General features: G+C 42.8%; 1 protein-coding gene across 1 annotated transcript; it reads right to left on the bottom strand.

Annotated features, from left to right (window-relative positions):
• Window positions 1-9,118: 9,118 nt before the first annotated feature.
• On the bottom strand, window positions 9,119-13,552 carry MED10 (mediator complex subunit 10). Its single transcript, XM_075702231.1, has 4 exons — window positions 13,312-13,552; window positions 13,126-13,209; window positions 12,956-13,058; window positions 9,119-11,426 (listed from the first exon to the last, which is right to left on the bottom strand). Exons 1-4 carry the CDS (start codon window positions 13,431-13,433, stop codon window positions 11,328-11,330), a joined length of 408 nt encoding a protein of 135 aa, XP_075558346.1. The 5' UTR covers window positions 13,434-13,552; the 3' UTR covers window positions 9,119-11,327.
• Between the last annotated feature and the right edge of the window lie 1,246 nt (window positions 13,553-14,798).

Genomic DNA, 14,798 nt, shown 5'->3' with positions numbered 1-14,798 from the left:
CTCTGACCGCCACCGTGGTCAGTTGCTTCGCAGCTGCTGGGGACTGAGGGCCGGGGTTTGATTGTTGTGTTCATATAGGAGGTTGTGGCCAAGTACTGCACCAGGGTGGCCAATCTTGCTCTGGTGAGGGAGTGCGTTACCGGTTCTGGTCACCGGGATCAGGCCACACTCCAGGCCTGTTTATGCAATTTTATCAACACGCAGATTTTTTTTCTATCCGGTGGAAAATTGCGCGGCACCGGGATTCAAACCACGGACCTCTTGCACACGAGGCGGGTGTTCTACCTCTACGCCACCGCTGCACGCTTTTTTTTTTATCTTGATGCAAAACAGGTGCAATGGAGCTGTAACATAGTATGCACCGTCTATGTATTCAAAGTGACAAAATAGACATACATTTGCTTCATTGTCTGACAGATGGAGGCAACTAGCTCATGCCAGAACATGGAGCAACTGCTTATTTTTGTCATTGTCAATACATTAATGGAGTATTGCATTACGTTGTGATCAAATACTCTAAGGATAGAAGTGCACAAAACTGGTGTTGTTAAGCTTTAACCAATTTTACAAAGCTTCTTATTGGCAAATATCCAATTTTGATATTGACAAATGTGTGTTGTAAGTCGTGTTGATTGTTATAAGCCATTATACAAAATACAGTATGCCCTCATTATAACAAGTTCATCAGGACAGTAATAGTACTTGTTTTAAGCGGTATTTCGTAAAAAGTGGAGAGGCTCTAAAAGAGCCATAGTAGAGTGGGCTGTGCACTAAAACGGCGCAGGAGCTTGTAAAACATATACTGAAGCATATTTGTGCTCAATAACAGGGACATGACAGTGGAGAAATTCTGCTGAAGCCTTTGAGCAGCTGTCTCCCCCGTCATCACACAATACAGTTAGGCCAATCAAGCTGCTGCCATGTGGCAGAGTGACATTCGTGGCATTCTTTGCCTTTCCAGGTTGTTACAGAAAAATGCACGGTGTGCCCGTGAATGCTGCACTGTGTGGTCATTCCCTGCTTCGCTCTTTAACTAAGCGATGTTGACATTGTTGCACATGGAATAATCAGATTTAAAATGCATGCACTGCAAGTAACCCTGAAAAACTTCTAATAAGGCGATAGTTTGGATCAAGTGACTTTGTTATAACAAGGATTTACTGTATATTTTTTGTCACATGTCACCAAGTAATTGCAAATACGACCTCCAGTGTTTCTGAACACCACCGAGGTTCGAAATTCCAAGCAGTAGTCAAGGGTCCGATGAAATGTTGTCTGGTCACTAACCACAACTTTGTCTTCACTATACCTTACCTGACCAGACAAAGTTTTGCAAAACCCTTCATAACTTCCAGTAACACACAGTAAAGTAGACGTTGCAGTTTCTGACCATGTCAAAGATGAAGAAAACCACTTCAGAGTCCATACAGACTCCCATATGAACTCCAAAACATTTTTTTCTTCTTGGCTTGTTCAGTGATCGCTACTTCATCTTCACTTCAAGAACTGTGCCCCACATGTTCCTGCAGCAGCCACTGGCAGAGCTTTTGCATGTTTACGCGCATTTGCATGTTTTCAACACTGGAAATGTTTTAAGTATGAATTGAGCAGCCAAAAGACAGGCTTTTCCAAGTGTTTATTCAGGCCTAGTGCAGCACTTGTGGCACTCTCGATACTTGGCCAGACAGGAGCAACCTTACCTTATCTTTTTTTGTGAACCAGCACCTGAACATGTTTGACTAGAGTGTTAAAACAAACCTACCAATGGCGACTTTCGCATTCAATGATTGCACGCATGTATCATGATGGCAGAAATATTGTTAGCAGACCTAAGCAAACTTTGGTAAGCATACATCAAAAACAGCATAGTCAAAAGCGAACTACTGAAAGCCCACAACGGTTTTCAAATGAAATCTTAAGCTGACACCGAGCCATCACAGATACACTCAAGTCTGCAAAATTTTACATAATGAATGTTAGAATTTAAAGTCTCTGTTGGCTGCTGTGGCACTTGCCCACTCTGCTGAAGTTTACTGAAGTTAGCAACTTTGAACTTTGGGATTTTACCACACACTTTTTAGAGCTCTCAAGTATCCACAAAAGATCTATTAAGTCTCTGCCAAGATTCACCTTGATACATTTTTTTTTTTTCATCTGCCTTGTGGTGTTTCAAAATCACCTGCACATACACAAGACATGGCAGACGTAACAGATTAATTATGCAAACAGTAGCTGAGCTCTTAAATGTCGCTGCCACAAAATGTGGTGCATGCCATATAATAGAAATGGTACACCCAGAAGATGGATGAGGTGACGTGTGGGCAAGCTCTTCTAAGCTCACACTGTAAAAACGGAACATATCATTGACTTACTTGAAGGAAAGAGTGGACAGGGGTGCAGCAGTGCCCCCTTTAAACCTTCCTAAAGCCCTTAAAATAATTCATGACTGTTCCTAGAACCACATCCGACTTTTTACATTGATTTTCCAAAACAGTAGCTTTCAAATGCTCTGAATGACATATAATAGTGGCTTTCTCAACTATGTTAATTTCCAAGGTTGAGAAAGTCACCTCTACAGAATCTCTGCATGGTCTCTACACAGTTAATTGACAATAGCAGCAATGAATGTGGTGGGAATGTTGTCCAGCCACACACAATGCAAGTTTTGGACAGCAATGTTATCTTTTCCTTTGCGTGTGATGAGCCCATACTTTTCTGCTAAATCCCATAGTGCAAATAGCTCAGACCCAATTCTTGTTTACATCATGCATCATTGTAAACATGCCCCAGACATGAAAACTGCAAATGACTAAAGTGTGATGTTACATACTATGTGACCCCCCCCCCCATGGTTTGCTAAAGCCCATGCAACAGGAAATGAGTTTATATATGTGTGGCTGGTAGGAATTTTTTTTTTTAAACTCAAAGTTAGGAATGCTTGTAACACAAATAAGCTAGTACACACTACCTCACCTGTGATGCCGTGGTACTGTGTGAGACAGTTATGAGAGCTGAAAGTTACAACGACTCAATCAGAAACTGCCATGAGAGTACCATGCATAGCATTCATAAGAACCAGGAGCTCATAGACAGCTGCATGCAGGTGAACAAGCTGAGGCTGCTCAGTTATGTCACACACTGCGAACTTATCACCAAGGACATGGCGCTCTTTGGCCATACTTGGCCCTTACGCCATTAAACATCAAACATTCATTCATTCAGGTATGTCACGCCAACCAAACTACAGAGCAGTGAACAGCTGCTGCCAGTGAATCATCTATGTCAAGGTCATTTGCAGAGAACACAAAGCAGCAGCAAAGCATCACATATGCTTCACTGTTGCCACTGTGTCCACTGTAGTTGGTGCAGTGCAACATTCAAAGAAGTTGCATCAAAACAAAATGACATGACGATAAAAGTTAGTTTTAACCAACAGGCAAAGCAATGATTGCGATAAATTATTTGACAGTTATACGATGTAAGGTTAGCCATTTTACCAGCTACATAAACTGCTGTAAACATCCGCTTACTAACTAAATTAACAACAAATTAACAGGCATACACGAATACATCTCGCTTGATGACCGCGGATACTCGCTGAAAGAACACTGGAGTGATGAAGAGCGGCAGCAGTGGCGAGCCAATCTCCCTTCACGCTGCCTGTCGCTTCAACGAGAGCTAGGTGTGTGAGAATGCAGCACACACAAAGCCATCAGCTATCTCTGGTCATCTAGCCTTCGAACCCAGTGCAAATTGCCTCCAAAAGAGGACGCATGCAGCCGCGCTCACCCACCGTAGCTGGAGTAGAAGAGGAGATGCACTTTAACCTGCTGCCTCCCCCCCCCTTCCTATCACGCACACAACTCCCCGCTCCCCCCTTGTGCACATGAAAAGATGGCGCACGCCCTCCTCACCTTCCTCCCTTGCGAGCATGAGAAGACACCACCGCATCAAGTTACCATCCCTCTCGGCTTACCCTTGCAAGCTTTGGCTCACACCTACAGCATACGACACACAGCTGCGATTTCGTCGCACTTTGACTTTATATGGAATAACAGTAAAACCTCGTTAAACCGTACCCACTTAAACAGTAGTTTCGTTTTAAAAGTAGTAAAGTCAAATCCCCAACTCAGCGGCCATTGAACATAATGTGTTTTGTATCCGCATAAACCATACCGGCTTATTGCGTACGTATCAGTTCACACGTAGCGTTTCCACTTGGCATCGCGCAAACACGGCGGTGCAAACACGGTGGTGCCTTGGAGATCTGAACAACGGCCTCTAAGCGCCCTGTGCGTTTGCGGGTGAAGCCACATCAACATCATTTCGGCGCCGTCCCAGAGACCGCTGTGGCGTCGTGTAAGCGAGGACTTGCGTCATGCCGAAGCTCAGATAATAAAGACGCCGGGTGCTCAGCATAGAAGAAAAAATAAACACTGTTCGTGCTGTCAAAGGTGACTTGAAGAAGTCGGTGCTAGCATGCAACATGGGACTACTGTTGACTACGGTGTGTGGCATATGGAATGTGAAGAAGTTGCTCAGCAGCACTGCTGCGACCATGAAGAGATGTCGGCTGCGAGGTTCGACTTTTCGCCATTATTGCTTCTGTTGTGGCCGAAGTGTCGCCGAGCGACAGTGATAAGGTTGACACGGAAACCGACAGCACAGGCGATTCAAGCCCGACAGTGGCAGAAGCTGCGCATTACGTCAGCCTCACGAATGCAATCGTCACGACGAGAACAGCACCCCGCAATGAAAAGGTGCCCCGCGACTTCTGCAACGCTACGCGCCCGCGCACGGAGAATACGCAACATTTACGAGGAATCTGCAATGCGAGCGTTTGCCGAAAAGAGGGGGCTGGTTGAAAAGCTGGCTCGCAGCTTCAGTAAGTTTGAGGCCACTGTTGTCGCTTCTAGGCCACCACGGCATCAAACGAAAATAACGCTTTTGTCAGCGAAGTAAATAAATACTGCATGTTCTTTCCCCTTTCATTACACTCACTCTTCCGTTTTTGACAGGTAAGTGGTCAGTCTCATGCTATTTTGGTTAGCAGTACTACCGTTCAGTACATACTTTTTCCGAGCTCTGGCCAACTACAGTTTAACGAGGTTTCACTGTATCGTGGCAATGGCAGAAATTCTTCTGGAGTGTCCATATAATTGCTATGGCAATAAAAACCAGGTCAGCAACACAGAGGCACTGTCAAAATCACTTGTACACCTTAAAGAAAAAAATTAATTACAATTACAATTAATTTGTCCAAAAATGTAATTAGTTACCAATTCATCATCATCATCATCAGCCTGGTTACGCCCACTGCAGGGCAAAGGCCTCTCCCATACTTCTCCAACTACCCCGTGTTGTCCCTGCAAACTAACTCCGCCCACCCAACTTTCTGCCGCCCTCTGCTACACTTCCCTTCCCTAGGAATCCATTCGGTAACTCTTAATGACCATCGGTTATCTTCACTCCTGATTACATGCCCTGCCCATGCCCCCCCCCCCCCCACTTCTTTTTCTTGATTTCAACTAAGATGTCATTAATTTGCGTTTCTTCCTTCACCCAATCTGTTCTTTTCTTATCCCTTAACGTTACACCTATCATTCTTCTTTCCATAGCTCGTTGCATCGTCCTCAATTTAAGTAGAACCCTTTTCGTAAGCCTCCAGGTTTCTGCCCCGTACGTGAGTACTGGTAAGACACAGCTGTTATAAACCTTTCTCTTGAGGCATAATGGCAACCTGCTGTTCATGATCTGAGAATGCCTGCCAAACGCACCCCAGCCCATTCTTATTCTGATTATTTCAGTCTCATGATCCGGATCCGCAGTCACTACCTGTCCTAAGTAGATGTATTCCCTTACAACTTCCAGTGCCTCACTACCTATCGTAAACTGCTGTTCTCTTCCGAGACTGTGAAACATCACTTTAGTTTTCTGCAGATTAATTTTTAGACCCACCCTTCGGCTTTGCCTCTCCAGGTCAGTGAGCATGCATTGCAGTTGGTCCTCTGAGTTACTAAGCAAGGCAATATCATCAGCGAATCGCAAGTTACTAAGGTATTCTCCATTAACTCTTATCCCCAATTCTTCCCAATCCAGGTCTCTGAATACCTCCTGTAAGCACGCTGTGAATAGCATTGGAGAGATCGTATCTCCCTGCCTGACGCCTTTCTTTATTGGGATTTTGTTGCTTTCTTTATGGAGGACTACGGTGGCTGTGGAGCCGCTATAGATATCTTTCAGTATCTTTACATACAGCTCGTCTACACCCTGATTCCGCAATGCCTCCATGACTGCTGAAGTTTCGACTGAATCAAACGCTTTCTCGTAATCAATGAAAGCTATATATAAGGGTTGTTTATATTCCGCACATTTTTCTATCACCTGATTGATAGTGTGAATATGGTCTATTGTTGAGTAGCCTTTACGGAATCCTGCCTGGTCCATTGGTTGACGGAAGTCCAAGGTGTTCCTGATTCTATTTGCAATTACCTTAGTAAATACTTTGTAGGTAACGGACAGTAAGCTGATCGGTCTATAATTTTTCAAGTCTTTGGCGTCCCCTTTCTTATGGATTAGGATTATGTTAACTTTTTTCCAAGATTCCGGTACGCTCGAAGTCATGAGGCATTGCGTATACAGGGTGGCCAGTTTCTCTGGAACAATCTGCCCACCATCCTTCAACAAATCTGCTGTTACCTGATCCTCCCCAGCTGCCTTCCCCCTTTACATAGCTCCCAAGGCTTTCTTTACTTCTTCTGGCGTTACCTGTGGGATTTCGAATTCCTCTAGACTATTCTCTCTTCCATTATCGTCGTGGGTGCCACTGGTACTGTATAGATCTCTATAGAACTCCTCAGCCACTTGAACTATCTCATCCGTATTAGTAATGATATTGCCGGCTTTGTCTCTTAATGCATACATCTGATTCTTGCCAATTCCTAGTTTCTTCACTGCTTTTAGGCTTCCTCCGTTCCTGAGAGCATGTTCAATTCTATCCATATTATACTTCCTTATGTCAGCTGTCTTACGCTTGTTGATTAACTTCGAAAGTTTTGCCAGTTCTATTCTACCTGTAGGGTTAGAGGCTTTCATACATTAGCGTTTCTTGATCAGATCTTTCGTCTCCTGCGATAGCTTGCTGGTATCCTGTCTAACGGAGTTACCACCGACTTCTATTGCACACTCCTTAATGATGCCCACAAGACTGCTGTTCATTGCTTCTCTTCTTCCTGAGTTAAAGCCGAATACCTGTTCTGTAGCTTGATCTGGAATTCCTCTATTTTCCCTCTTACCGCTAACTCATTGATCGGCTTCTTATGTACCAGTTTCTTCCGTTACCTCCTCAGGTCTAGGCTAATTCGAGTTCTTACCATCCTATGGTCACTGCAGCGCACCTTGCTGAGCACGTCCACGTCTTGTATGATGCCAGGGTTAGCGCAGAGTATGAAGTCTACTTCATTTCTAGTCTCGCCGTTTGGGCTCCTCCACGTCCACTTTCGGCTATCCCGCTTGCGGAAGAAGGTATTCATTATCCGCATATTATTCTGTTCCACAAACTCTACTAATAACTCTCCCCTGCTATTCCTAGTTCCTATGCCATATTCCCCCACTGCCTTGTCTCCAATTACTGGTTACTGTCTCCAATTCCTTGTTACCAATTACTGCCCCACAATAGTAACTGAGGAATTACTCAATAGTAATCAATTACTTCCATGTTACTTTCCTACAAACATTTATTACGATTATATATACATATAATAAACAGAATGAGATGGCCTGGCACATTTAGTGCATCTTCTCCAGCCCTTCATACAACTTACCTGCGCGTGCAATTGCATTAAAAATTTTGTCAGTCATCATCCTTTGTTTTTGTTGTGGAGACATAAGCAGCGGCACTAAAAACTTGCTCAAGGAGGAAACTGTGAGGGGAAGACAGGGGTGTTAGGGAGTTCGCTCAATGTGCACACTGGGAGGCATGGCATATTGTAACGTATCCGGATCTTGTGCACAAGGCTGTGCTTACTCAGCATCAGAGTCCTCTATGAAGCGCAGCACTTCATTGTTGCTGGGACTTCGGGAAGAAAGCCCCGGTTGGGCCAACGAAAAGCTGAAAAACTCACCCGTATGTGATTTTTTGGCATTAGCGCTCTAAGTGACCTTCCCTATTGAGACATACCAACACTGGTTCAGTTCTTCGGCTAACATCTGGTGGAGCGTTAAGATGAGGAAACAAATCCCGAGTGCTGGGTTTGCCTTCCTCGACATGCACATTCGCGAGGCTGCTGCAGGGCCCGATCTCAGCAGTAGTTCTACTGCATTTCTTGCCAAATTCAGGTTCTCAAAGCTGAATCACTTGTTACAGCTTGTCTCATCAATAAAGTAACTGGTTACATGTGATTGGTTACTGAAAAATGCAATTACAGTGACCATTACCAAGTAAAGTAATTGTTAAATTCCAAAATTACCAATACATGTAATTGATGACAAGTAATTATTTGCATGTAATTCGTTACGTACAAGTCTAGACAAAATGAAGGGTGCTAGCATCCCTGGAAGGGGGATGCATGGCTGAAAAGTAGACTTTTCTACCGACATGCCAATTTTAACTAGTAAATTTGGCTCGAGGCTTTGTCTTCTTGTCAGTAGGACACCTAGTAAATTTGATTACACCAGCACAAATTAAAAAAAGAAAGGTTATGCATGCCCTATTTAGCAAATAAGTGCATCACCTTAGGAAAATTATTTTTAAAATAAGCTTAGATGAAAAATATTTTAATAAATATCTTCAGGAGGCTCTATATTACAAGATAGAACCAGCTGCTCCTAATTTTATGCCTTCTCTAGAAATCGCACCACTTCAAAACGAAAGTTTTTTTAAAATCTTTTATTATTCTTTTTTAGTGATATCGATACTTTCTTTTTATAGAGGCAATTCAGAAATTCAATGTATTTATAGTCTTGTTCCTCACAAATTTTCAGCCTAGAAACAATCTTACAAAGTTTTCATTTGTGCAGTTTCGAAACAATAGTTTTCCTAAAATTGTGCATTGGCCCAAAAGTGTGAACTCCGAAAAATCTATTCAAAGTTGTCAAAAGATGCCAAAACACATGCTACTGCCAGGTAAAAAAGCTTATTTTATTCTCTCCTATCATGCAGATAACTAAACTTGGCAAGGAGCTTCTTTATATGCTTAGAAATCCAAAACATAAAATTAGAAAATGTGCATTTTTGACAAAAATTGTGACTTTAACCCCACATTCCTCCTTAATGGCTTATACAGAAATGCTGCTGCACGAAAGCACGAGGCCAAAGGACAAACACATGAAAATGTCAGCGCACACAGCAGCACTCCTACCTAATATTTAAATTATATTGTGAGGTTTAATGTCCTGAACGTACACAGTGGGTTATCACGGATGCCATAGTGGAGTGCTCCAGATTATTTACGACCACATGAGGTCCTTAATCATTCACCTATACCATGGTACACAAGCGTCTTTGCATTCCACCTCCATTATACGCCGAGATGTGCTCCCCAAAGGATTGCAGATAAGAGAACCTCTTCCTCCCTACAATCACTCTCTCTCTCATATTTATCGTAACCCGGCTGACATGGCCGGAAATTGAAACCGCAAGCTCATACTCGGCAATTCTGCCTAATATGTCATGAAAAGGCTACCATTTATAAACTATCATATAATATGACATGACAGGCTATTGTCTGTAATATTTTATCCGTGCTTTCATTAAGACGCTCATGGGTTTTCTTTCTTTTTTTTTCGTTCACGCTCCCTCTCAACATAAAAGCTTAATAATCTGTGCAAGCCTGCCTGAAAACCTGTCACAAGATTGACGTAAGTGTATACAGTGGCCATAATGTAATTCATATACCATATCTGGAAATTTTACAGCGAGTAAAAGAAGTATATAGCAGAACACCATACATATATTTCTTCCATGGTCATTAGTTTTAGCCAGATATGTCATAGCTTATCAAATGTGGTTAGAACACTGAACTTGCACAATGTGTTTCATAATAGTGATTGTGGTTTAGCATTCTTCTAAGGCCTGGAACAAAAAGCATGCTAGATGACTGGGTCTTTTTCAGAGACATGAATGGACAAAAACATCATTTGCAAAATGTGATATTAAACTGAATAAGGCTAGACATTACAAGCTCTAGCCTTATTGCTGCTCTTACATATGACAAGTATGACATCACCACCAGACCCTGTATAGAGGAGAACCCCTCTGATCCATTTTTTTTCAGTACTAGGGGAATAGGACCAAGTGGATGGAAAACATTACAATCACAGAATGCACCTTCAGTGATGTCATAACCAGCAAGATGTTTTAGTAAAGTGTAAGAACTGTCATGTTCTACAAACAGCTATGCTCCAATGACTACTTGTTTCCTTGCAGGGAAGTAGCACTTTGCCTTTACACTGCACAACCTTTGAATATTGTGAGATAAGGCATGCTCAAGCATAATGCCTGGAAAATGCAAGCTCTAACAATCCATGCAAAGGTTAGACCTTCATAGGCCACTGCAGCTGTCACAGAATGAATTTACATATATACACCATGTGCCAGCTAGAAGTGCAGGGTTCAGTAACTCCAAGAAATACCTTAGTTTGGGCAAGTTGGAACCGCATACTCAAGGCTAAATACTGCGACAAGGTGGAGACAGCAGAAACACATACACACAGGTCTAGCACTGTCCTGCATATTTTTCTATTTGCATCTTTGTGCTGTTTAACCTTGTTAGTAACCGTGTAGATACCAAGGACAAGCCCCACCTCTCCGAAAGTACTCATATAATTTTTACACTGATAACCCACATGATTTTATACCTCAGCTTGCTAAGTATGGCTTGTGCCTGAACTAGTTGGATGATCAATGCTGGAAGGAATCCATGCACATATTGACCTTGCTGAAAGAAAAACAAGCATCAAGACTTGCTTCTTTTGGTACAGCCATGTCTTTCAGAAAGGTGGAACATTGCATAAAGCATGTGAAGGATCTTCAGGCAGAACTGCATCTTGGTTTTATTTTACATAAGGTGTTAAAACCTTTTAAGCTTAAAGGATAGCACAAACTCAATAACATATTAAATACTAATAAATGCTGTCACCAGCAGTTTATTGGCAGCTGCAGTTCCAGTCCACAACATTTGTTTGCAACACATCACAATGATAAAGTCCTGCAGACATTTTGCTGTCACTAAAGTAAAGGAATATATTTTTAGTACAATGCCAACACTATGCTTCCTCAGTGAATTGGTTCAAATGTATATACACTTCACAGAGTTTACATGAGGCCTCTATGTGGCTGGTCGCTCATCACCTCTGATGGCCCTGTATTTGGCCATTTCTGTGGGGAACACCTTGCTCAGCTCCAGAAGCAACAGGGCCTTGAACCTCTGCACAACAAGAACACGCAAGTCTAGAGTATCTCGGTAGATTTCAGAGAATGAAATCAAAATACAAAAAATGACAAATGCTTGAAGGAATTGAAAATTGGGCAAGTTGGTGTTGATTCACAACTAAGGGCAAATGAAATAACTTTCTTTGATAGAGGCTAAGCATGAACTTGTTGCATCCACATATAATGTATGTGGGGTCACGTCTTTTCTTGATGGCTTCCTTTATTCTTTTTCTAGTTCCGCTAGCACATATTGTTTTGTGATGTTTTGATAGTAGGTTAGTCATATGCATGTAATTGCCAGTTTTTTATGCAGTCACAACGTAACCATTTGCATCCCAACCTTTCTTTCTTCCATTTTTTTCACAGAGTTAATAAAACAAAGTGACACATCAGAAACGTGCATTACTTTAGAATACATTACAATAAAGCACTGGATGTATTCAGGCAAAAAATTTTGAAACCACAAATAAGAGCTGTTGCATTACCGGACATTTAAAAAAAAGAAGAAGAGACAAGGATGTAAATGGCACATTTCCTTTGGTGCTCTTCCATTTTGAACAGCAGCATACAACAAAGACATGAAATGCCAAAGCCACTTTCAGAGAAAAATGACAGAGCTTGGCCAGAAAGGTACTTCGATGCTTTGAATTAACACATGTTAATTTACTTTTACTTAACAAAGCCTCTGCTTATAAAACAATTTGATTGTTCTCTTTACATAACAAATTTCATTTTGATTACTGTAATGGTAAGTTTTAAGTATGAATGCAATTAGCATTCTTGGGGAACTTCACCCAGTTTGTGGTATGTTTGTCCATATCTACGCTCTTTCACATACCCAGTGACCCAAGTGGTCTACCGGCTTGGGCCACTAGGTATGTGCTGGCTGCTGTCTTGCCAGTGGGTTAACCTGCATAGTCAACTTGCTGCAGGCTGCTGAACCCAAGTTGTCTACGTGATCCAAGTAGACAACTTGGGTCACAGGGTATGTGCCACTGGCTATGTGCCCGAACGGGCAACCTCAGCATTGTGTATGTGATATTGGTATGTGCCCATTCTTGGTCAATGCCCCAAAATGGATGAGCCAAGGTGACACAAAGGGTATGTAGCCTTGTACATATTAAAGCGATAGCGCCACATCCGTAACAGGCACCTCCGCGCAGAGCGCAGTCTCTTGATGGGTAGCCCATTGCATTAGAAGTTGCAGCCAGGATACTAGGGATAGTGGGGGGTTGCTACGTAGCTTCAATTGGGGTGCAGTCATAACAACACTATATATTGTGCCGTAGTATCTACGGTATTGTGGCTGGTAGCGAGATTGCCACTTCGTGTATCTGCTGAGGTGCCCCCATACGGTTTCCCGATTCCCGGATGGCATGGGGATACGATCATCATCATAATAGCCCTCATAACATATAAATCATATCACTCCGCCCCACCAGTTAACGAAAAATTCATGATCGCATCAACTTCGTTAATCACCTCCAAAGAATATAAGCGCAGTCTTTTTTTTTTTATACTTACGCGATAGGACTCTATCTTGCCTTTGACTTGTTCATTCTTGGTTAGCGCCTTTTCCATGCAATCCTTCGTAAACAGTTGCGGGTTTCTTCCCTGGTCAATGTAGCTGCCGAATAAGTCAAAGGAAACAAGTTAGCAAGGCAGAGTTGGTCAACGCAATCATGCTAACTTACTCGAACACTTCCAATGGTACTTGTATGTCCTGGACTTGTGGCTTACATCTGTCCACCTCTTGCATCAAAGTGACGATGTGATTTCTGAAACAAACAGGTTGCTCAAACACCGATTTCATCTACATTTGACGAAAGAAGATTCCCGGTCTTACGAAGTGTCAGTGAAGCCGTGTTAGCATCACTTACATTTTTTGGTTTAACGTGGTTTGCCCTTGTGGCTGAAAGTCACTAACAATTATTCCTAGCTGCCGAACATTCTCGATAAACATCTCTAAATTCGTTTCAAGCGCTTCAAGTGGGGACGACATTATGCAGCTCAAACTCTACTCAAGCAATACGCAAGGCACTAAGCACCTCTTCGTGCCACAACCGCGTTCGTACGTTTGTTCGGTCCAGGCAGGGCTCCGATTTGACTGGATTTGACTTGGCATAGCCTGCACTTGACTTGGTTATACCAGTTATACTATTTTACTTGCACGGAGGGTGGCGCAGGTTGCCGACCAATCTTGCCGCTAGAGAAAGACAAAAACATTTTGGCATATTGACCCCAAGGAATCTAATTTTAGTATAAAGCATTAGGGACATTCCTTATGTTTTAATATGAAGCGCGAGCTCCGTGAGCGCAAGGCTATGGTGGCCATGGAGTTGGTACAGGCATGGAGTTCAAACCGGGCATGGCTCAAACGTGGTGCACTACAGCAGACGCCATCCTACAGGAATAAATTACACCGAATGCAGTTTTTAAGTTGCTTATTTTGCATAAGATCTACGAAATGCAGATAATGTCAGGGACATAAATGAAAACCTTCAGCGTTTGCCTGCTACAGGTAGTTCTGTTGGTTCTGTAACTCTGTTGTTCTGTGACCTGCGAGGATCCCAGCCATGATCATGGCCATGATCCCAGACACAGAGAAAGAAAAATGGAAAATGCTTTTCCTTATTCCATAATCCCAGCAGTATGCGAGAAGTGTCCACTGTACACATTTACCGATGCCGACGTTGTGAAACATGTGTCCATGTGTATAATGCCATTTAGTTTGTCGTCGTGCTTTTCACTTGTTGTAGGCGACTGCTGGGGCTGCCACTCAGTTGGAGTACGCATATTTACGGTCCCCTGACTTGCCCTGGTAGCGTGCCTCACGCAGTTCGATTTCCAGTCAACATTAGTGAATGTGGTCACGCAACACTAATTGGCAAGGATGGCGATGGCTGTACAGCCGTACGGCTCTAAAGCACTAGGGTTGTAAGTTCCTTGGTTTTATCAAGCTGCTGTGGTAGCGTGACTAGTAACAAGAACTTTTTTAATTCAGATCAGATATTACACAAGTGCAACGGACACCCTGACTGACGTCATGATTGGTTATGGGAACCGCGTACCTTTGAACCACACTCGGTGGTAGGAACAATGCGAGCACAGATCGAACGAATGCAGTGAACGTTGCAGAAAAAGTGTGAAACAGAAACTGACATAGAAAGTTGAAGAAAAAGCGGAGAAGGGGAATCTGTGTGACAACGAATAACTTTTGACGAAACGCGGAAGACCATGGCTGTGCAAAATTTTATAAAAAAGTATGCATGAATATCACAGTTTTTCAGGTCAAGAACTTGTTCTCTGCTAATAACCTTACTTCTAAACGCAGAACGCTAGATCCGAATGGTACCTGTGGCGAACA

Source organism: Dermacentor variabilis, chromosome 1, assembly GCF_050947875.1.
Source record: "Dermacentor variabilis isolate Ectoservices chromosome 1, ASM5094787v1, whole genome shotgun sequence".
NCBI lineage: Eukaryota > Metazoa > Arthropoda > Arachnida > Ixodida > Ixodidae > Dermacentor > Dermacentor variabilis.
Note: the sequence above shows the minus strand (reverse complement) of the source record. Positions and strands in the feature narration are given on the sequence as shown.

Excerpts from the sequence above, each read along its gene's own strand:
- MED10 (XM_075702231.1), bottom strand. The coding sequence starts at position 13,433 with ATGTCGTCCCCACTTGAAGCGCTTGAAACGAATTTAGAGATGTTTATC. Across the intron at positions 13,210-13,311 it reads ACCACGTTAAACCAAAAAAT|AAATCACATCGTCACTTTGA; the intron begins GTAAGTGATGCT and ends TGTTTGTTTCAG. Across the intron at positions 11,427-12,955 it reads GCAAGATAGAGTCCTATCGC|AGGTTCAAGGCCCTGTTGCT; the intron begins GTAAGTATAAAA and ends CTTGTTGTGCAG.